Consider the following 24,584-nt stretch of genomic DNA (forward strand, 5'->3'; position numbering starts at 1 on the left):
TAAACACTGGCCCTGGCAACTATGATCATTAAGTGTGAACACACATTAAACACTGGCCCTGGCAGTTATGATCATTAAGTGTGAACACACATTAAACACTGGCCCTGGCAATTATGATCATTAATCCTATAAAGCTACTTTACTGATTCAAGCACTGGGGAGCTATCATGTTTTCTAAAAATACAATTACAATAAAATATGTCATTTCCCCTTATCAGCTTGTATCCCACATATTCTGAGAGTTTCATCACTATGTCACCAACATTTTAAACTTACAAAATTCCTATAATTCAAAGCTGCTCCAGCCAGTGTAACAGCTGTCTTTTAAAGAATGATCATTAGCATTTAGACTGCATGTTCTGTATTGTACTAACCATTATAAATCACAGGTAAATGGAAAGCAAAACTGCATAGGACTGTCTTAGAAGATGAAGACATACAATTTACGTGGAAATGAATTAATAGATTCAGAGATTACCTGGAAAGAAGCCTGGTGCAAGGAATTCCATCCACACATAGAATGGGATCCACTGACATTCGCTCCATGTTGAAGCAACAGCTTCATGACATCTATTCGTCCACTTTCAACAGCTGCGATACAGTAGTCAGAGAAATTACTGTCAGCAAAAAGATGTTTGCTGGGCTGGACATTTCTGTGATGTTATCATTTTATACTCCTTGGAACATACAATGCTGTGAAAATTCCTAAATATTTATCACAACTATCTTAGCCCAATTTTACTTACATATGCCTGGGCCTCCATGTAATGCAAAATTATTCTCAATGATATATGAAAAGAGACAGACCAAAAGGGAGCAAGAAACAAATATTTATTCTTTCTGATAATGGTGACAATGTCGCTCTAGTTAGTTAAAATGCAGCTGAGTGTGAAACAGGGCATACAGTCTAGAAGAACTAGTCTGGAAAAGCACTCCGTCAATACAAGACAGGAAGGGCATCGATCATTACTTTCCTATCACAAAAGACAAGAGTAACTATCGGTAAGGCCCTATTGCTGAAGACAACACTTATTTATGCCATCCAACATGGAAAAATCAAGCTGGTTCCCCAACTAGAAACTTCACCTCTTTTGACTAGCATTCAAGAGAGTGGAAGGTACTTGGTGCACTTGGTGTACAACCAGAGGAGAAAGATGTGACTTAGTCACAAACCCTACTTTTACCAGCAACAGTGACCTGCCTGCAAGATACACTATTTTAATAGTGGCACAATGTTACTGAAATAACCGACCACTTTTTGAGTGGATTTACATCCCACCCCATGAGACAAGGCTCATACCTGACACTGCTAATGTGGCCAAGAACCTGAGACTAGGTCACAGGCCTAGGGGAAAACCTAATTCTCACCCTGCTAAAGAAACATAGCAGTACATTGGCTCTATATATCGGTAGACTATCATCACTCAGCCAATATTAGAGAAGATCCTTTTGCCATAGATGAGAATTAACACAGAGACTCAAGCTGGACAATGTGCAGAGTACGAGACATTTGGAGCACTCAGTCCTAAATGGGATGTTTTCCATCAAAGCCTTCCCAGCAAGGTTCAGGAATCTGGAAGGGGTGGAAGAGTTCATAGAGGACTCCAAGAAAATAGCATCTTCAAGACAAAACTGGACTTTTGTACACATGAACTCACAGAGACAGTGGCAGTATGTACAAAACCTGCACAGATTCAAGCCAAATAAGGTCTCACCACTGAGAGGGGGTAAATAGACACTGTCTCCCATCCCTAACCAAGAAGCTGGGTTTTTTTGGTTTTTTTGCTTTTTCCAAGTCAGGGTTTCTCTGTATAACAGTCCTGGCTGTCCTGGAACTCACTCTGTAGACCAGGCTGGCCTTGAACTCACAGAGATCCGCCTGCCTCTGGATGGGATTAAAGGCGTATACCACTACACCCAGCAAGTGTTAAATTTTTTAACTCCAGATAAAAAGTACTTGAAAAAGAGCATACAAAAGAATAAAGATTAATCCTAGATATTTGTTAGGGACAAGGCAAAGCATCTCAGCTACACACCTCAGGAAACCAGATAGGCTGCCTGCAGACCTTCTCTTCTAGCTCTGTTCCTCAGGACTCACCCTCAGCTCTGCAGCACAACACCACATCCTCCCCTGCCCCTCCTAGCTCCTATGGATCCCACAGACCTGCGGCCTTTAACTTCATCTCTGGCCCCCATCTGTTGCATGATCCAGACCTCAACCCCAAGGGCCACTTCTCCCACGGTAACAAGTAGGCTGAAAGCAGGCCCATACTTCTCTTGTTCCTGAAATCCAGCAACCCCCGGTCTCAGCCCCAGTCCTATGGGAGGACCCCCTCTACTGTCTCCCTTCCCTCTCTGAGCTCTAACCCAATGAAGCCCGAAGATCTTCTCCCCTTAATTTCCTTCCCCCAAACCCATCCCATTATCCTGTAAGGCTCTCTCTCTCTCTCCTCTCTCTCTCCTCTCTCTCGCCTCTCTCTCCTTTCTCTCTCTCCCCTCTCCCCTCCCCCCCCCCTCTCTCTCTAAGCCTGGGAACGTAACCCAGACAAGCTTGGAAAAGTGACCCAGAAAAAATTCCCTGGAAACTCCCCAACACCCCTCCTTGCCAAGAATAGCCCCCAAGACCAACAACCCCTGCACTAGCCAATAACATTTAGACAAGCACCCCTAGCGACCACCAGAGCCAATCCTAACATAGGGCACACAGCCCCTCCTAACCTTTGCGGTTTTAGCCTTTAAAAGTAGCCTGTAACAGTGACTCGGTGTGCCTCCGCTTCTCGAGTGAATGCTGAGGTCCCCTGACGTGCGTCAGCAATAAACCTTGTGCTTTTGCATCAACACTGTGGTCCTCGAGTGGTCTCTCACGACGACCCCCTACCCGAGTGGACTCTAGGGTCCAACAATCCCAGCTTCTATCAGAAACAAAACTATTCATTCCACATGCCTAATGAAGGCTAATGATTTGCATGCAAATTTTAAAAACAAAAATTAATAAACAAAACTATAAAAGCACAATAGTAAACAGTATTTTTTTCTGTGTAACTCTTTTTTTTTTTTTTTTTTTTTTTTTTTTTTTTTTTTGCTTTTTGAGACCAGGTTTCTCTGTTTGCCTTGGCTTTCCTAGACTCACTTTGTAGACCAGGCTGGCCTCGAACTCACAACAATCTGCCTGCCTATGCCTGTGCTGGAATTAAAGGCGTGCACCACCACGCCTGGCTGTCAGTGTAATTCTTAAAGAACTCTATACTTTTTATTTGGAAAAACTCAAATTCATACTTTCAATAACTAAAGTGTTTCCAAGTAAAAACACTTACATTGAATCACTAAGAAAGTGATTAATCTTTCAGTTGAAAAACCTAAGAATAATGTAAAGATGAACACAATGTATATCAAGTTAAAAACACTAAACTCAAAATTCTTATTTATGGACTAACATTTATCCATGAAGACACTGGTAAGAAAGTAAACAGCAGAGTCAGAGTTAAAGGACAAGCCATGTGAACCAAACAAAGCGTGACACATTCCAAAGGTAAATAACGAAACAGGCAGCCTCATATAATCCTGTTTATAAAACACTGTGTTCTACCATTACTCCTATGTCTAATGCTGAAGGGTACACAGAGTAAGCAAAGACTCACAACAACAACAACAACAACAACAACAACAACAACAACAAGGTGTGCTGGGCAGGGCAGGGCAGGGTTGGGCTGGGCAGGGCAGGACAGGGCTGGGCAGGGCAGGGCTGGGCAGGGCAGGGCTGGGCAGGGCAGGGCAGAGCTGGGCAGGGCAGAGCTGGGCAGGGCAGGGCTGGGCAGGGCAGGGCTGGGCTGGGCAGGGTTAGGGTTAGGGTTAGGGTTCAAATCATTATATTTAAAATAAGCGTATTTTGAGTTTGAAATCAGTTGTTACATACCTATGGTAAGAAGATTTGCTGTTTGTGTACACAGATCAAAATAAACAAGGGCAAGGAAGACAAGGTCAGGAAATAAGAAACCAGGACAGGAGGGCAACTACTCCAACCCAGGACTTACAGTTACATCAGAGCATCACAAGATGGAGACCAGCTTAGGCTGCCTAACAAAACCTCTCAGAAAGGGAAGAAGTAAGGGAAGAGGGGGAGGTTAGGAAAGGAGGACGGGCAGACATAACCCTGAGCTGTATGCTAGCAAACAGATGTTCTAAAAAAAAGAAATCAGCAGACAATTTCTGAATTTTCCATTTCATGAACTGTTCTCAAATTAAATTCTGCCATCAGGCTGGCGAGATGGCTCAGAGGTTAAGAGCACCATCTGCTCTTCCAAAGGTCCTGAGTTCAATTCCCAGTGACCACATGGTGGCCCACAACCACCTATAATGAGATCTGGTGCCCTTTCTGGCATGCAGGTGTACATGCGGGGAGAATACTGTATAAATAATAAACAAATACATCTAAATAAATAATAAATAAATAAATTCTGCCATCAAACTGAAAAGTTCCATCCTTAGCCAAGTATGGCAGAATGTGTCTGTAATCCCAGCACTCTGGAGGGTGAAGCAGCGGGAATGACAAAAGTTTATTACCTTGAGATAAATTGTGAGTTCCAGGCCAGATCAGCCTGGGTTAGAACAAGGCATCTTTTGGGGAGAAGGAAAGGAAGTAAGCAAGGAAGCCAAGAAGGAAGGAAAAGCAAAGTTGTCTGTATTAAAACTCTGGCAAGCCCTGTCCATGGAAGACAACTTCATTCCACTCAGTATCAAGGCTCTGGCTCTCCACACTTTGGCTTGTGTTCTGTCACAATCATACCCAACAAACCACTGTTGTTGGTTTTTCTAGTCAACCACCTAAAAGGTTCCATAACTCTATACTCTGCCCCACAACCCACTTGATCTTCTGGTTTTTACCCTTACTAGCTTCCAGCAACAGTAACTGGGTATGGCAGAAGTAACTGGGCACGTAGGACAAGACCTACAACATCCAAGAGTCCCTAAACAGTATTTCTCCAAAAAACTTTAAAAAATGTAAATGTCATAAAAGACAAAAAAGGTGGATCACACTCACAGGAGGCTCAGGAGAAATGACACATAACGGTTAGCAGGTAATCTGGTCTGTCTGCTCAGAATCACAAGAAGCCAAAGAGATGTGACACATGTTAATGACTGATGATTAATCACCTGCCCCTTCCTCCTTTTAAAGAACATTGACATCAGTCAAGCGGTGGGGGTGGTGCACACCTTTAGTCCCAGCACTTGGGAATCAGAGGCTGATGGATCTCTGAGTTTGAAGCCAGCCTGGTCCACAGGGCAAATTCCAGGATGACCAGGGCTACATAGAAAAACCTGGTCTCAAAAAAAAGTGCTGATAATCCACTTTAACAACTGAAAAAGATCTGAAAATTGAATACTAGTACTTGGGCCTAGAGAGATGGCTCAGTGATTAAGAGCACTGTCTGTTCTTCCAGAGGGCATTGATTCCCTGTACCCACATGGCAGCTTAAACCATCTGTACCCCCAGTTCTGACTCCCTCTTCTAGACTGCACAGGTGTCAGGCATGCACATGGTACATACATACCCACATACCTGCAGACATACATAAAGGTAAAACACCTATAAACACAAAATAATAAATGTTTTTAAAAACAAACTATACAAATCACAGTGCTGACTCAACAATAACTTGCAAACTGTGACCGTCAGAGGGCAGTTATGTAATAGGGGACATTCACTGATTTTAAGAAGTACTTAAGCACTAAAGCACACAGGGCCAATGCATTATCTCTACAACTTAATCTCAAAAGGGGCTAGAAAAATAGTAATATGGAAAAACGCAAAGAAAGAACTAAAATGTTTAAGCAAAATAGTAAAAGACCAAATCTGAATGAAAAATACACGAACTCAGAATTAATTATTTCCATAATCTAATTAGGAAAGTAGCATAAATAATCATATGAGAAATTGCTATCACTGATAATTAGAAAATGCAAATTAAAACTATAGTGCGGCACCACTAAGCCACTGCAAAGAATGACTTAGCCACAAAAGCTGGAGATGCCGAGTGTTGAGGACATGAAGCAAGTGAAACCCTAAAATACCCATCAAAGCAATGAAAGTGGCAGAGCAGCTTATAAAACCCTTCAGGTTATTCACTTATACTCTGCACATCAAGAAACATAAAAACATAATCGCACAAAACTGAATGTATTTATTCGCATCATATTTATATACTTACCAAACACTGAAATCAATTCAAATGGGTAAAAATTGGTACATCATAATGAAATACAGTACTATACATCAATAAAAAGGGATAGGCCATCAATACAGGCAAAAATACAGATGAATTCCAAAAGCATTATGCTGTTTTAAAAAAGACAAGTAGTCTCAAAGGTTCCATAGTTCCCATAACATTCTGTGAAAGTGAACTAAGAGAATGAAGCTGTCAGTGGCTGTCAGGAGTGGAGTTAGGGATGAAGAACTTAAACTGGCACAAAGCCTGGTACAGAAGGCACATGTCTGTACTCCTTGGGAGGCAGAAGCAGGAAGATCACCTCCAGTTCCAGGCCACGGCATGAAACACAGAGAAGACCCTGCCACAGAACAAAAGCAAAAGCAAACAGAAAACAGGAAGAAAGAATCTGTAGGGATGGAATGATTTTGTAGCCTCATTAACTGCCAAAAGTCTTAGAAACTGGGGCTAAGAAGATGGCTCAGCACCTAACAGTGCTTGCTACACAAGCCGCAGTCCCCGAGTTAAAATTCCCAGCATCCACATAAAACAGAGAGACTAGGGTTCAGTAAGATAAACACGTGTCAAAGGAACAATGTAGTGTAGAGCTAGACATCCAATGTCTTCTTCAGTCTTAAAACTGAATCTTACTATACATGAAAAATTTTTAAATGATTTATTTATTTATTACATATACAGTGTTCTGCCTGCATGTACACCTGCACACCAGAAGAGGGAACAAGATCTCACGATAGATGGTTGTGAGCCACCATGTGGTTGCTGGGAATTGAACTCAGGACTTCTGGAAGAGCAGGCGGTGCTCTTAACCGCTGAGCCATCTCTCCAGCCCCATATACATGAAATTTTTAAATAAACGTTTTTATATTCACAAAGAGAAAAGTATTTCTAGAGATATTTTATTTTATTTTCATGTGAATAACAAACTATAAATAAATAGAATACTCTCATTTTATAAGTGAAGCAACATGCATACAGTAAATGAGTGGTCATATAAATTGTATGTGGTGAGCCCAAAACTAGAGTCTAGATAAACTAATCCCACTTCAAAGGCATCCTCTAAATTTTCTCATGTCTCAGGCAATCTTTTTTTTTTTTTTTTTGGTTTTTGAGACAGGGTTTCTCTGTGTAGCCCTGGCTGTCCTGGACTCACTTTGTAGACCAGGCTGGCCTCGAACTCACAGCGATCCGCCTGCCTCTGCCTCCCGAGTGCTGGGATTAAAGGTGAGCGCCACCACTACCCCGCTGTCTCGGGCAATCTTATGGGGAACATATGTTCTTAAAAAACCAACAACACCAAATAGGAGGAGGGAATAAAAAGGAAAAAAAGTTGCTATTAGAAGTGTACAATTTAGGATTTGGCTGTGATCCTTAAGGAGATAAAAGTTCCTTCTAAAGAAGTCTGACTCATGATCCACAGGCAACAAATGAAGACCTCATAGAACCTGTTATTGTTGGGTTTGGGTTTTGAGTTGGCCTGTCTTCCTGATCCGGTGGATAGGTGTCCAGGAAACTCACAGCTCTGAGGCCTGGGAAGGTGTCCCAGCTCTGAGGAAAGGTATCCGAGGACATGGGAACCTGGGAACCACACAGCTCTGAGGTGGGGCAGTGTCCCAAGGAAACATCCTACAACAGTTTCTCTAACAAAAACATTTTTAGAAGTACATCTGTACTAGAAACAGCATACATCACCTAAAAACAGTGGAGTGGTTTCTTCTAAAGTGGTTGCATTAGGATCGGCTCCAGCTTCCAAAAGAATCTGTGTGATTTCCCAATGTCCTTGACTCACAGCAAGATGTAAAGCACAGAAGCCCTCAAAAGTCTTTGTCTTAATGTAGTTTTCAGATGATTCTGTGGAAGAAAGGAAACCCATTAGCTAAAAGATTACCAGTCCTACTTCTTGGGTATGAAAACCAAAGAAAAAACACTTCAAAGAAACTAAACAGTTATATACAATTTGCTAGAAACTAAGGAGTTAATTTAAGATGAAAATTCTGATGAAAAACTGAAGGTTCTGGTAATATGCAAATTAAGTAAATAATTTGTATAGTAAAATATTTTAAAATGCATAGCAATAATGTGAAAAGGATCTTCTTCTACTTTCATATACAAAATAATTCTAAACTCAGAAGATTCTAATGTAAATGGTGAAGGCATTTTTGAAAGAAGAATAAGCAAAACAAAAGACTTCTAAAAACATTTCCTTAAATTAACAGAATTAAAATTAACTCTCCTTAATTCTCAAAAAACAAACAAAACAAAACAAAAAACCTAGTCATCTATTTTTTTTCTAGTCATCTATTTAAGTAATGTTTTGTTTTGTTTTGTTTTTTGGAGACAGGGTTTCTCTGTGTAAAAGCTATGGCTGTCCTGGACTCACTTTTAGACCAGGCTAGCCTTGAACTCACAGATCTGCCTGCCTTCCTTTGCCTCCCGAGTGCTGGGATTAAAGGCATGCACCTGGTTCAAGTAATTCTTATAATTGTAACTCTCTGATGGAACAGTTTAAGGCTGAACATCCAAACACAGCTTGTGAGTATTAGCGCACACCTTTAATCCCAGCACTCGGGAGGCAGAGGCAGGCATTTTGGAAGCTGCTAACCTGCACTTCCGGTTCACTGAAACATTTAAGTTTAATTCCTTCTCAAGTCTCTGATGGGGGTTGAAGACCAGACAGTTTAGTCTTACAATCAAGTTTAGTTGGTTAGGGGATAAGATCTTTTTAGATCAAGATAGATGATTTAAGTCAATAGAGATGAGATATGATAGATACTGATTTTCATTCAGAAATTTAGACCCAACAAGATAAGAAAGATGTTTACTTCAAGGCTGACAAATACAAACAGCCAAACCACCATGAATGTGACATTGATATAACTCAGGGTTGTGGTCTCAGGGTTCTTCCTGCTGTATGTAGTTTATTTTATTCATGTGTAATAATATAAATTTATTTGTTAAAAAATAAACATAATAAAACTACTTTTTAAAAAACTGTGATAGTGATCTTATTTCCGCCTGGTGGGACTAACAATAAAGTAGCATGGTCCCTGGCACACGAGTCAGATCACCGCGTGCAACATCAGTAGTTACCCTTCATCTGCCTCTGTCTGCCTTAGTAAAATGCTGGTGACAGTTCACAGGCTGTCCTTGCCAGCACTGGCTGACTCCTTTGGTGTAAATACTGCTGTTCAAGCTTTGAGAATTCAGTATGCAAACTTATAACTACATGTAATGGGGGCTGGAGAGATGGTTAAGAGCACTGACTGCTCTTCCAGAGGTCCTGAGTTCAATTCCCAGCAACCACATGGTGGCTCACAGCCATCTATACTGGCCTGATGCCTTCTTCTGACATGCAGGTGTACATGCAGATAGAACACTCACATACATAAAATAAATAAATAAATCTTTTAAAAAAATATGTGTAATATCGAACCATCAATCTCCATCCTACTCCTGTTTTATTTTCTCAAAAACGAAACAATCCTGATTAATTTTTTTTAATTAGGTATCTCTCCTAACAACAACACAAGTACTACCAAGACAGGTCTCTGGCCCGTCCAAATAATTGGAAATTTCTCAAAAGTCAGGAAAACAATGAGAAGTCCTTCTTTTGTTTTTGTTTTTGTTGGTTGGTTGTTTTTCAAGACAGGGTTTCTCTGTGTAGCCTTGGCTGTCCTGGACTCACTTTGTAGACCAGGTTGGCCTCAAACTCACAGAGATCCGCCTATCTCTGCCTCCTGAGTGCTGGGATTATGGGTGTGCACCATAGCCCTGACAAAAAGTCCTCTTTTAAATTTTATTTTATTTATTTAAGATTAAGGGCTGGAGAGATGGCTCAGTGGTTAAGAGAGCTTCTTGTTCTTAAAAGAAGACTTGGGTTTGGTTCCCAGCACCAACACAGTAGCTCACAACCATCTGTGACTCCAGTTCCATGGGATACACCCTTCTCTTTCAACCCTGAGAGCACCAAGCATGCATGTGGCGTGCATACATATATGCAGGCAAATAATTCATACACATACATAAATATTTACATGTTTAAAAGATTAATTGAAATGAAACACTAGTGGTACCACCCCTGTTGTTTTATTTCCTTTTCTAGGCAAAAGAAAGAATAGATCGATATCTATCATGAATAATTCCCAAATGCTGAAATTAAAACAGTAGGCTACCTACCATATCACCTACACAATTAATAACAGTAAACAAAGAGATTAGGCATGGTGACATACACCTTTAACCCTAGCACTTGGGAGGAACAGGCAAGCAAGTCCCTGAGTCCCAGGCTAGCCAGGGCTACAGCAAGACCCTATCTCAAAAGAAAAACAAAGTGAAAAATAAAGAGACCAGTGAGACGGCTTAGAAGGTAAAGATGCTTGCTGCTGAGCTGGATAACCTAAATTTAATCCTCAGAGCCCACATGGTGGAAGAGGAAAACTGGCTCCCTCAAGATGACTTCTGACCTCCACAGGCACACCACAGTACACGCATGCCTCACACATACAAATGAAAGAAGTATGCAAACAAATAAATATAAAATAGTAAATAAAGTACAAAATCTTCCAGTATCAAGGACAACATCAATAGTTGTCTAGATGGAATACCATCTAAAGTTTACCATCTTACCAACTTTAATATGAAATACTATTTTAGGATTATAGAAAAAGACACAAATGCTATCACTTATTATTATCTTTTTATTTTCTGCTTTAGTAAATATGCACAGTCTCCCATCCCTTGCGTTTACTTTACCTGTATGAATTAACATCTGTAAACACTCCACAGAGTTGTGATAAGCTGCTTCATGAATTGGCATCCATCCCCTGTTATCAGCAACATCCACACTTCGACCTTTTTTGAGCAGTTTCCTTAAGATTTTCACATTTCCTTCTCTGGCAGCAAGTCCAACTGCAGAGCAGGTATCTGAGTAAGCCTCCGTGAAATCCATTCCTTTTGATCAGTCTATAAAGCAAGGCAGAAAGACAGCACCACAGCCAGTAAAACAACACTGAACTAGATCAGCACTTGTGTCTCACATGAGAAAATTGGAGAAAGTGTCATGCCACACACAGGCTGTGCCCCAGCCCAACCCTGATGACTCTTACATCAGTTGCTAGCAATATTATTTAAATATCAAAGGAGTTTTTAAGTGTTCTATCTACCCCCTCAGAAAATGTCTGTCAATATTTCCAACAGGCTACCTATTCACACCACACCAGAACACAGAACCTACTGTTAAGAGCAGACCACCACTTACGAGTCCCATTTTGTTACTCTCTGTAGGAAACAGCTAAACCCCAAAAGCCTTTTACAATAATAAGAACAGAGTGAGTGGTGTTTGTTGAGGAAAACAAGGTAAGTAGAGGTGTTTTCCTCCTCTTGTTGGTCATCCTTGCAAGCGTCCCACTGAATAAATACACCAAAGCCAACAGACGCTAGCTGGCCGGCCGGCCCAGCCTTCATACACAAGCAGCCGGCCCTCATCATCACAACCCACCTTCAAAGCTCATTTCATGCTCTCCAGCAGCTGAAGCCCAACAAAGATCTCCGCATATGACCTGCAAACTTATTGAAATAAGTGGGGCTGAGGCTCAGGATTCTCAGCAAAGTCAGCTCTAAGAAGTAACCTTGCCAGTACTACTCCTGTCCCACTTGTAAGTTTTCCTAAAGGTCCTTCCGGGGGAGAGGGTTTTCAGAAAAAGGCAACATATCTAGCCCAGTAGTGATGAAAAATTTTTCTAGAACCATATTTTAAGTTACTAATCTAGAAAAAGGTTTAAGGAAACAGGTTAAAAACAAACAAAATAGTTTCAATAGTAAATTTAAACTTATGCATGGGCATTTAAAAAAATTATTTATTTACTTTATTTACATCCTGGTCTTAGTCCCATCTTCTTACCTCCTAGTCCCACCCTCCCTCCCTCACTTCTAAAATAAAACTTACTTTAGAAGTTGATTCTACAGCAAGCAAACTTCTAATGTCAACTATGAATTAATTAATCTACGTGGGTCAAATGCTCCATTAGAGTACACGAAGACATTTATTACCAAACATACGTTCAATTATTCAATTAGCAGGTTTTTTTTAAAGCACCAGCTAAGTGAGCAGCAATGAGAGCTATAGCCACACAGCTCGTATCTCAAATTGTTCACAGCCGCATAGGAATGGTAAATACATGTGGTCCAGCACAACAAAATGTAAAACGTGATATAAAGTAGAACAGATTGAAAGCCATATAAATTAAAGAAGGATCTGTATCCACTTGATGAGTTGTGGCATATAACAGGGAAGACTTCGAAATGAGACAGGCAGAAGAGCATTCCTAGACAGAGGGAAAATCATAAACATGAAGGTGAGTAACCAAGGGAAAGAGAAAAGAGTAAGATAAACAGCTTACTTTGGAAAAAGGATCAGATAAACAAACAACAGTAGAAAAATAAGGCTACAGAGGTAGTTTAAGGCCAATCTGGGGGATATGGAACGCTAACCTATGCTTTTCTGAACAATGCTAACTTCTAGCCAAAATAATTACATGTAGGTACAGGAGGAAAAAAAAAAAACAAATAACACACTGATAATTTATGAGTGTGTTCATTTAATAAAGGAAAAGATATTTCTGTCCTGAAAACACACACACACACACACACACACACACACACACAGCTTTAAAAATATTTAAAGAACAGCATTTGGACAAAAATAGGTAGCCTTTCTCTTTCCAACATTTACTGACTTCTCTCTTGGCTAGAAATGTTAGTGGATTCCAGACAATACATGATAACCTGAGAAAAAGTAACAACTTAGTAATATCTTTGAGCTTCTTAAAGGAAAAACAAATCCAGAAAAAAACCCGCTACAGTAACAGCAGCCTTCCTCTCTATCTCCACCTAGCTACAGTAACAGCAGCCTTGCTCTCTATCTCTAACGCCCTGAGTCAAGACATGGGCTGTGTGCAAGGCAGCTCCTTTCACAACTCCTACTATGCTCTAGCGACTCCAGAACAACTTAAAGATAATGAAGGAAATTTAGATATAATAGGTATCTGATGATGCAATTTAATAATTGTCTTATATTTTATAAGATGTATGGGGCTGGGGAGATGGCTCAGTGGTTAAGAGCACTGTCTGCTCTTCCAGAGGTCATGAGTTCAATTCCCAGCAACCACATGGTGGCTCACAACCATGTATAATGTCATCTGGTGCCCTCTTATGTCATGCAGGGGTACATGCAGACAAAACACTGTAAACTTAATAAATAAATCTTTTAAACCTGGGGGGGGGGTGTGATAAGGGTGGGGGTTGGGGGGCTGGTAGCACACGCCTTTAATCCTAGCACTTGGGAGGCAGAGGCAGGTGGATTGCTATGAGTTCCAAGGCAGCCTGGTCTACAAAGCGAGTCCGGGACAGTCAAGGCTACACAAAGAGACCCTGTTTCAAAAAAACAAACCAAAACAAAACAAAAACAAAACACTCCCAAAAGAAAGAAAAGATGTATGTGGGAGTATTTAGTAGTAAAAAGCTGTAACATGTGCAATTTACTCTGAATGCATTAACTGTTAGTAAATATTCATGACAAGTTTACCATGGAGGTATATGAACAGTAATCACATTTTTATAAACTTTTCTGTGCATCTGAGTTTTTCCAAATGAGGGAGGTATGTAAAGAAAAATTACAGCAAAGAAGTTAAGAAAAATAATTATGCCAGGCATTGTGAATCCACAACTTAGAAAAACTTTGAAAAGGCCTGCTTATTACTAAGCTGGACTTTTCTCTGTAGCAGCTTCTGTTGACTGTTTTTCCAGAAATACTCTCTGACCTGGGTACGTTGGTATTCTCCTATAATAATGCTAAAGATAAAAAACAGAAACCCTCACAAATGAGCAACAGCTAGGGCTTCTAGTCTCATGCCCTCAGACAGGACTATGACAGTCCAAGTGAGGAATAGCACTAGCCGGCAAATCCTAGTATTTCTTATGATGTTTGTGACCTCTTGGAGGTCATGAAACAAGTTTCTCCCCAGAAAAATGCACATCCAAGCCAATTTCCCTACAGTTTCAACAGTTGGCTCCTGAGCTCCTTTCAGAAGTGTATGCATGAGTCAGTGTGAGGAACCTTTGCCTAGAAACCCTTACAACTCCAGAGGACTACTTTGTTTCCTGACTATTTATACCACTGTAACAACATTTATGGCAATATTAGCTTGCTTTTCAGTGAGGTGCCAATCAAAGGCATAAAACAAGACTCGTTTTGGTCTTCTTTTGGGGGGGGAGTGTGTACATATAGCTTAATTTTCAATTTTTGAGCAATTTGAATACATAATATACTATAATCTTAAGAATACAAGAACATAACCCAAAGGAAGACTAAGAAAACAGGTTTCCCAATAGTCACCAATAATTCTATAGATCTTACCAGTGTTCATTTAAATGCTAAGATGTCCTGACATTAAAAAAAAAAAAAAAACATAATAAAAACAAAACAAAGCCAAAAATAGCTAAAGAAAAAAATAAACGAAAACAAAAAAATCTATTTGCCTTTGATGGTGAAAATACTGGTGTGGACAGGAATAAATCTTGGAGAAAAGAAGGAGGTTAAGGAGGAGGAAGAAAAAGGAGGAGGAGGAGGAGGAGTGTCCTGCCATAGTATTGCAAGAATAGAACTACCTGAAAGGGAGTTAAGAAGGAAAACCAAGAAAAACAATACATTTGAAACTAAATACAAGAACCCTCCTCAACAACTCAAATTAAGTGTTCAATAAAGAATATACACTATTCTCAAAGTTTCCCACTAACAAACAGTATTCGTTCAATTGAGAAACAGACTCTGCACAGCACTGTAAAAACCAATGGTGGAATGTTATTAATGAGACAGCACACCCGCTCTTTTCTGAGCCGTAGAGAATATTAAATATGAACACGACTGTTCTCGGCAGTTTAAATACGTGTTAGGTTTCAAAACTGGGACGCCCATTTAACACCAAAGCCGCCAGGTTCTCCCTGCACCCCTAAGCCCCTACCTGTTACAGGGTTAGGGTTAGGTCCTGTGCGCTGGCATACTCCGTCCCCTACCCCAAACTTTTCTCCAGCCTAGGGGCTGGACTGCCGTTACCTATATAATCCAGCCGTTTTGGTTACCTGGCGTCTTTGTTCTACCCTTCGGGCCTCCTGGCTGCTGCACTGGCTCCCCTCTTTCCTCTCCCTTTTCCCTCCCTCCTCTCCTCCCATGGCACAACTCAAGTAGTGTACCTCCACTCTAGACTCTCCCGGATGTCTCAGATTCTATATATCCCTTTTATCTATAATTAAACTCTCTCCCCCACCATACTTAGGAGCAATCATGTTCTTTTCCTTTTTATTTCTTTTCTTTCTTTCTTTCTTTTTTTTTTTCATCCATTAAGCAACTTCCACTAGAATTTAGTTGCTCTTTCACGGGCATAAAACTAGGGGTGTAAAATTTCTGCTTCTATTTGAAAGGCAAAGGTCATATAGGAATCATACTTCCGGGATCTGCTACTCTGGCTATTATATCTGGGCAGCTAGCCAATATTCAAAACACAATAAATTGCCTACGTGCCAACTGTGGTGCTCATATGTGTACCCTATAACAAGGTACCAGCTAGGGGTTCTGCCTTTTCTCCTCTCTCTTGCTAGGGAAAAGGAAAAAGCAAGGGGGAGGGGGTGGGGGAAGGTTTGCCGCTCCAACTCCAGCGTCACAAATCTCTGAAGAATTATGGGTAATGTAGTCCCCAGACTCCTTGCTCCCTTGCACCACAGAAGCTCTTGGGGAAAAAAAAAAATGTTCCGGGAGACTGCAACCCAGTGTGCTTTGCGCTGAAAACCAGGCACGGCCAGCAAGCCGGTTACTCCCCAGGCAGCAGCCCTGTTCTGAGCCGGTTGGGTAGGGGCGAGGCACCAGAAAGATGTGGGTGTTTGGTTACGGGTCTCTCATCTGGAAGGTGGACTTCCCCTACCAGGACAAGCTAGTTGGTTACATCACAAACTACAGCCGGCGCTTCTGGCAAGGCAGCACTGACCACCGCGGGGTTCCCGGCAAGGTAAGGAGGCAGCGCCTGGACACTCAGCTACACCACAGAGCCCTGGGGTGGATTAACGCTCCCCTCAGCTTCGTTGGCCACTTTGTCCTGGACTCCCTGAGGCCGCTTCAGAAGTCAGAAGTTCGCTTTTTGCTTTATTGTTTTGTTTTTTTATTGGGGGGGGTTGTTTGTTTGTTTGGTTGGTTAGTTAGTGGGTTTGGTTTTTTGTTTGTTGGTTGGTGTTTTTTGTTTGTTTGTTTTTGTCTTTTGAGACAGGTTATCTGTGTATAGCCCTCGTTTTCCTGGAACTCACTTTATAGATCAGGATACCCTTGAACTCACAGAGATCCGCCTGCCTCTGCCTCACAAGTGCTGGAATTAAGGGCCAGCAGTTGGTTTCTTAAGCAGAAGCCACAGGCACAGGTGTTCGCACAAGGTTGAAGTGGCCAGGACAGCTGCTCTTGTCTTGGCAACCCCCCCCCAACAAATTTAGTAAAGTAAATTTTCATGTCACCACATGATCAATGTGTAAATTTGTTTATAAGTCTGCATTATGCCGAGTTTTTACTGGTTTGAATTTACATGTGATTGTAAATTTCTAATTTATCTTTTCAATGTTTTAAAGATGCCTAGGATCACAAAAGAACTAGTTTACAAAGTTATTTCCGGTTCTTATACCCATAGTGATTATCTTGATTAGAAGGTATAAGTAAAGTTATGTGAGGTTTGAAATTTGTAGTAATACAGTGCAAAAATCTACATTACTTTAATGATTCCTTCTCCATAGTTCCTTGGATTATTAATGTAAATTACAAATAATTTGATCTATTTTCAGTTAGTTATAAAAGGCATTCACCTCAATATAAGTTCAGAGAATTAGAAACAGCTCACTGCTTATCAAACCAGCTTTGCATTGGCTGCAAAACTTATCTGTGAAAAAAATAAAACAAATATGAAGTAACAAGTAACTTGTTTGGCTAACTTCTAACCTTTGGAGTACTACATTTTGAATACTTATATGCTCTCTAAAATACCCTTAAAATTAGCCTAGCCTGATGGATTTAGTATGTAATCCCAAAGAGGACCACAAATTCAAGACGGGCCTAGACCTCAAATTCAGAAATTAAAAAAAGGTCTAAACATTTAGCTTAGTAGTAGAGTTCTTGCCTAGCACATTGTAAGGCCCTGAGTTCAATTCCCAGCACCATTTTTAGAAATACTCTGAAGCACAATATTCTGAAATGCTGGAAGCCAGATATCAGAAGAGATTCTTGGAAGGGGTAAGATCAAGGTTCTGAAATAGTTTGTACCTGCTAAAAGACACAGGCCTGAAATCATAAAAAGCATTGGAATTAGAACCATTCTGAGTTTGTCAATTATGAATTAAGGTAGACTTTCCTGGCCTACTGAAACTCAGACAGAGAGCAAATGTTTATTTACAGCCAGCAGAAATATCATAACCAAAGAATTCCCAAGACAATTGTAAAACAATATTCAAGACATTAAAGCAAATAAAATACCTTTTAGGCATTAATTCTGAGATAGAGAGATAAACTTTAAACTAGGGCTTCATCGCAGTGGCCAGGCACCAGTCAGGCAGCTATGTGGTTATGGCCACATATTTTACTACCTAGGCTCAATCAAAATGTATGTTTCTTACACAGCACATTAAGATATGTATATTGCCAAGCAGATTGCTGGTAAGAAACTGTCTAATCAATACACTAGGTTTTTTTTTTTTTTTAAGCCCATAGGTTTGGTGGGGGGAGGGGGTTGTTTGTTCTATGTATCACTGTAAAAAGTAGGGCCAGAGACCCAGTGTAGTAGTGAACACCTTTAATTCCAGCATTTGGGAGGCAGAGCCAAAGAGTTGAGGCCAGAGCCACATAATGAGGCCCTGTCTGGGGCGTGGCAGGGTCCCATAGTTCTTTAAAAGAAGATACAGTTTTTAAATACATTTTTAATAAATAAGGCCAGTGATGTGGCCCATCACGTAAAGGACAGAACTGACTCCTACAAGGTGTCCTCTGACCTCCACACACAAGCCACAGCACAAGTGTGCCAAATAAAGGAAATAAATGTAAAAATAACAATTATAAGAGCTCTATAAAAGCCAATGTTTCTTCGTGTCTCAACTTACTGAGACTTAAAAAAGAAAAGCTAGGGGAGGGAGCTGCATTGGCTAATAGTTTTACACTTTCATTAAAAAAAAAATCCATCCTTGAAAATTAAAGGAAATATTTAGTACTAAATATGTTCCAAATACAGCATTCTATTTAAGAACTAGACAGAATATCATTACTTGACTTCACATTTTTATTTACATTTGTCTAAATGTTAACCATCTGGACAAGAATACAGAAGGCTATCAGCAATCTGGAATGATACGCCTGAGGGTATAAAGTGTGTTTTTACAGCAGCATGTACCCAGTACATTAGTTATAAGAAAGACAGGTATACAGATGTGGCTTATTCCCACACAGTGTAGCAGAGAAAATAGTCTGTTTTACTTTCTTCATTAGACTTTAATTTCTTCCTAAGTTTTTGTTTGTGTTTAGAGATAAGAGTCTCCTACATACTCCTAACCAGTCTGGAAGTCACTATGTAGACCAAGCTGACTCAAACTCACAGAAATCCAACTTCTTCTACCTCCCAGAGTGTCGGGATTAAAGGCCTGTTCCATCATACCTTGTTCCTAAATTTACTTAAGTATACATTTATCACAAAAATGATTGTTTCTCAGCAAAGTAAAGATTTGACATAAGGAGATTTTTTTCCCAACATTATAACTGCCAAACAGGAAGCTTGTTTTATTTTGGTTGATGCAGACTCTTGTATACTGTATAGCATACATGACTATGAATTCCCGATATCCCTTCCTCCACCTCCCAAGTGCTCTGGAGTACAAGTGTATACCACCACACTTGACAGAAGAATCATTTTAATTTGGAAAAAAAATCAGGAACATTTACTAAATCCTTAACTTTGCTAGATTAAAGCATTCCCTATCACCCAATAAAAGCACCAATCATGACATTAATAAGCATCTTCCAATCCTGTTCAGTTTGAAAGACCTCGCCTTAGCCATGAATGGTAATGTACACTTGTGATCACTGAATTGAGGAGGGTTAGGCAAGACGATTGCCACTTTGGGGGTCAGCCTGGGCTACACAGCAAGGCCCTGTTTTGTCTCAAAAATGAATAAGGAAAAGAAAGGGGCTGCTTGTGGCTCAGCTAATGATAACCCTCACTACCACATAAACTAAGGTGTAGGCGAACCTCACTCCTACAGTCAAGACATAGCAGTAGGAAGTAGTTCTAGATCATCCTGATCTACAAAACAAACACAAGGCCAGCCTGGGCTACACAAGACCCTGTCTTAAAAAATAAAATAAGAAAAGAACCTCCAGTTCCACTGCTTCCTTATCAAAGAAAGCACTTATAAACATAACTGTCTTTTTAAAAAATGTTCAAAGATATGACTGTAAAAGTTATAAATAACAGTTTTAAGTGAGTCAGTACAACTTGATGGGAAAGGGGAAGGAATGGAGTTTGTAGTTTATAGTTTTATTCTGTAGAATATCACAACCTTGAAAGATTGAAAGCTAGAAAGCTATTCTTGGCTCTCACTGGACTAGGAAGAAGCAAAATCAGAGACAGGCAGAGAAATCTCTAAGGAGACGACTGGACAATAGAAAAGAACCAAATTGGGGTGAAGAGATGGCTCTGAGGCTAAGAGCTCATACTGTCCCTGCAGCTGGCTCCTTTCCCGGCACCTACAGTGGTTAGCACACAAGTACCTGTAACACAGCGCCCAGTGATCTGTGCCCTCTTCTAGCCTCATATGCATATACCCCACATAGACGGTTTTTAAAATATTTACTTATTTATAGTGGGGGTGTAATGTACATACACATAATTTCAAAGGACTGTGGAGAACTGGATGAGCTGAGCAGAAGGGGGAACGAGCTGGGGCGCAAGCCTTGTCGCCCTCACTGCAGGGGTTTCTGCATTCCATTTCTTCTTCCTTCCGTTGTGATTACTGTACATTTTACCAACCTGATATTCCCAAAATAGTTCTTCAATCATATCAACCACCTGCTGCCCATGTACTACAGGTTTCAATTTCTAATTTCTCTCATATTTCAGTGCTTCTTTCATTGTTCCACTAAGTTCAGTTCTTTTTTTTTTAAGCCCAAGGCCCAAGATAGGCAAGCATCTACTTCTGCTACTAACTACACCCCGACTCCCTCAGCTCTGATCTCCGGCATGACAGTCGACTCTATGCAGTCTCCAGATATCTTTCACAAATGTCTCTCTTATATGGGGGATCCCTCTGTTACAAACAGGAGTCTGGGGAGGCCGAGGCAGAAAGTTCTTCAGGAATTCAAGGCCAGCCTGGGCTATAGACCGAGAACTATCTGAAAAGAACAATTGATTAACTAATTAAATGTTAATTGATTAAAATGCACTTAGGCTACTACAGTCCTGCCATGTAGTCTGTCTTGTATAAGAACAGTGAATAGTTAAAAAAAAAAAAAAAATACACACACACACACAACAATTCAGAGGGAGAAGCAGAAGAATCAGGAGTTCAAACTAAGCCTTAGCAAGTTTGAGGCCACTCTGGGCTACATGAGACTTTTTTTTTTTTTTTTTTGGTTTTTCAAGACAGGGTTTCTCTGTGTAGCCTTGGCCATCCTGGACTCACTTTGTAGACCAGGCTGGCTTTGAACTCACAGCGATCCGCCTGCCTCTGCCTCCCGAGTGCTGGGATTAAAGGCGTGCGCCACCACGCCCGGCTGAGACTTTTACTCAAAAATAATACATGATAGATAGATAGATTGATTGATTCTGGTATTAGCTTCTCAATAAGTCATTGTGACATTCATTTATTAAGGCATAAAAACAGCTACCTAAAGTACACTTTGGCATATATATACAACGGTAAAGATATCTCAATAACTAAAGGTAAAAATCACACATTCATTCATACCTGAGACCTAAGAATACCCTGGTAGTGGTTTTTTTTGAAAGCATGATCTCAATAGTTTACTAAGGCAGCTGGCGTCCACCTATTATCAGGCTCCAAACCCACAGAATCAGATCTATTAGAAGGGTGGCCTAGCAATGGTTTAATACACTTCCTAAGTAAAGTGCTTAGGACAGATGTAGTAGAGCTTTATTCTATCACAAGTTACTAATGTTTAGTTTTTAATGAACTTTAATTCAAAAGAAAAAAATGGTTTTTCTGCCTTTTTCAAAACAGCCTGGAAGAGTTGTGACCCTTGTTGAAGATCCTGGGGTATAGTATACTTATTTTTTTTATAGTCTTAATTAAATAAAATGTTAGCTCTGTGTTTTAATAATCAGTGAAATTTTATTAGTCATCATAGAAAATTTGGATTATGCTAAGTCTCTTTTCTGTACTTATATTTTGGATTTTCATATTTATTTTCTCATATATATTATATTCTGCCAGTTTCCCCTCCCTCTCCTCCTCCACCAGATTCCCCTTTCCCTCAATTCACTGTTCCTTCATTTCCCTTCAGAAAAGGCCAGGCTTCCCAGGAATACCAACCAAACACGGAATGTCAGGTTGCAGTAAGACTAGACCCCTTCCCTCATACTAAGGGCAACACAGTAGGAAGGGTCCTCAAACCAGGCAAAAGAGTCAGAGACAGCCCCACCTCACATTGTTAGGAGTCCTGAAGGAAGATCAAGCTACACAACTGTAACATAAAAATATGAGTTTGACCTATGTTCTGTTAGTTTTGTATTGGTTGACTGGGTTTGTTTTGGTTTGTTGATACAGGGTTTCTCTGTATAGTCCTGGCTATCCTGGATTAAAGGCATGTGCCAAAACCACCCACTGCCTAGCTTCTTTTCTCTATTTGTTATAGAGGGAGTTTTTCTGGTTGGTTGGTTGGTTGGTTGGTTGTTGTGTTTTACTGTTTGTGAAATCTAGTGGGAAAATTACAATCAGACCAAACAAAACAAAACAAAACAAAACAAAAAAAAACAGACAAAAACAAAATACAGCCAAACAATTTGTAATCTCCTTTTTATGACTTTTCTAAGTGACTTTGGTGACTGAGATCCTCTTTGCGATCCTCTTTGATAATAACAGAGACAAGCTCTATACAGCCAGCTTGCAACTAAGAATCAAATAGAACCCTTAAAGGTCTCTTGAAATTTGTGTGGAATCTAGTATTTTTTCTGAAAAAAACTAAAAATTGCTAATGCATCTTATAAACAATTGCAATTTTAAACAAGTTTAAAGCACTCAAAATTTTATGGCTAGTACCCAGTTTCTTTAAACTTGGGAAGAAATTTATATAAAACAAATATCATGAGTAGTGCCAGCCACCTATCAGCAAGAAGCTGAGGCAAGTTCACAAGTTCAAGGCCAACCTTGTTGGAAAATCAGTCCTTACCTGCAAATTTTTTAAGAAGAAGCAGACAGCTGTTAGTAACATTAATTACTGCCTAGATTACAAAATGCTTCCACCAGTTAATAGTGGGAGAGCCATCTAAAAGTACCTTATCCTCAAACCAGCAACTGTAACTGCTAGTCAGCAAATGGTACTTTTCTTCCACAGAATTTCTTAATAAACAGTGAACACTTGGTATTAGTTTAAAAATAAGACCCAATATAGAAATTTGATGGAAAATACCTACCAGTCTGTGTTGGTACAAATCAATTACTTACTCAGAATAAAGTTTTTTAAGTGCTGTGTTTCTTACTAACTATCTAGCCCCCTTTGAAGCACTTAAGAGACAAAACATCATTGACTTCCAAAACTATATCTTAGGTCATAATGTATCTTTACCTACGTTGATAGCCTTATAAATACAAAACAGTTCTTTTCATTTCTCAACAGGGCAGTGTATGGGGTGTTGCTTACAAACTACCAGTAGGAAAAGAAGAGGAAGTAAAAACATATCTTGACTTCAGAGAAAAAGGTGGTTACAGAACAACAACAGTCATTTTTTATCCAAAAGACCCCACGACAAAACCATTCAGTGTTTTGCTCTACATTGGAACGTGTGACAATCCTAACTATCTTGGTCCTGCACCTCTGGAAGACATTGCTGAGCAAATTTATAATGCATCTGGTCCAAGTGGAAGAAATACAGAATATCTTTTTGAACTTGCGGATTCTATTAGGAAACTTGTGCCAGAAGATGCAGACGAGCATCTCTTCTCTTTGGAAAAACTAGTAAAGGAACGTTTGGAAGAAAAATAAAACCTCATTAGCACATAGTCACCAACTCATCCAAGCAGGCAGAGCTTAGTCTTCACAGAATAACATGGATACAGAACAGATTGTATTCTGGACATTCTGACTTGAACATCTTACTATTTAATGTTGTAATTGAAATGTCATCTAAACTTACAGTTTATTTACAATTGCCCTAAAACATAATCAGAAGATAAGCATACAGGGAAAGAAAGAGTTCAAGCTGTACAAGTGATTCCCTAACTATATGGCATTTGAATATTTGTTCATTAGAAATACATGTCTCAATTCACTTCCTGTTTTTATCAGACTAATCATGATTTATAGTATATAAGCTTAAAATAATGTTACTGGAAATACATGGCAATAGAATAAGTTCCAACACTGTTAATTTTCTTGTTATTTGGGATTAAATGAAATTAAAATTTAGGCAAAAAAATGGATATTTTTTAATACAAATTTTTCCTTGGAATTGTAATCTGCTGTCTTGTCCATTTGTGGAAAAGGGCATTTCATTACAACAAAAAACTCTACCATGGGTTATATAAACAAATCCACTAATAATAATGTCATTTGCTTTGTATTTATCGCAATGAAACTGGAAAAAAATAGGTTTTCTGATAATTACCAATTGGTGGAAACATAAGGAAAATTGTGTTTGAAACAGATTTTATAATTAAAATTTCTCCAAGAAGAAAGCGTCATTTCCTGGTTATATTCTATATTTTTCTTCTTTCTTAGAGCCTATATAAGGGCATCAACCATCTAATATGGCTACTTAATCAGGAAGCTGATTCTTAAATTATTTTCATACAATTAGCCATGATGTTTTTTTCTTTTAAAAAAATTTTTATTTAGTTTATATCCACATCACAGCTTCCCCTCTCTCCTCCCCTCCCAGTCCTTCCCTCTAACCTGGCCTCCATGCCCTCAGAAAAGGGGAGGCCTGCCATCTATATCAACTAGCCTTGGCATAACAAGTTGCAGTAAGATTAGGTAAATCTTCTATTGCGACTAGACAAGGCAGCCCAGTTAGGGGAAAGGGATCTAAATGAAGGCAATGTAATCATGCCTCTGCTCCCACT

The 24,584-nt window shown here is 39.7% G+C and overlaps 2 protein-coding genes across 3 annotated transcripts in view; one reads left to right on the plus strand and one right to left on the minus strand.

Moving 5' to 3' along the window:
• The window catches only part of Asb3 (ankyrin repeat and SOCS box containing 3), a 55,180-nt gene that overhangs the window by 28,957 nt on the left and 1,639 nt on the right, over nt 1-24,584 (minus strand). Inside the window, exons 2-4 of the mRNA XM_051170503.1 lie at nt 10,974-11,183; nt 7,914-8,072; nt 479-591 (exon numbers count right to left, since the gene is read on the minus strand). Coding sequence (XP_051026460.1) covers nt 479-591; nt 7,914-8,072; nt 10,974-11,169 — 468 coding nt within the window. The 5' untranslated portion in view covers nt 11,170-11,183. The remainder of the gene's footprint in view (nt 1-478; nt 592-7,913; nt 8,073-10,973; nt 11,184-24,584) is intronic.
• Nucleotides 16,039-24,197, plus strand: Chac2 (ChaC glutathione specific gamma-glutamylcyclotransferase 2). 2 transcript variants are annotated; one of them, XM_051170501.1, is made up of 3 exons: nt 16,039-16,276; nt 21,525-21,560; nt 23,140-24,197. In XM_051170501.1, exons 1-3 carry the CDS (start codon nt 16,142-16,144, stop codon nt 23,503-23,505), a joined length of 537 nt encoding a protein of 178 aa, XP_051026458.1. In that variant the 5' UTR covers nt 16,039-16,141; the 3' UTR covers nt 23,506-24,197. The 2 variants fall into 2 exon arrangements, with proteins under 2 accessions (XP_051026458.1, XP_051026459.1); XM_051170502.1 differs by lacking the exon at nt 21,525-21,560.

Source organism: Acomys russatus, chromosome 28 (assembly GCF_903995435.1).
Source record: "Acomys russatus chromosome 28, mAcoRus1.1, whole genome shotgun sequence".
In the NCBI taxonomy this organism is placed as follows: Eukaryota; Metazoa; Chordata; class Mammalia; order Rodentia; family Muridae; genus Acomys; species Acomys russatus.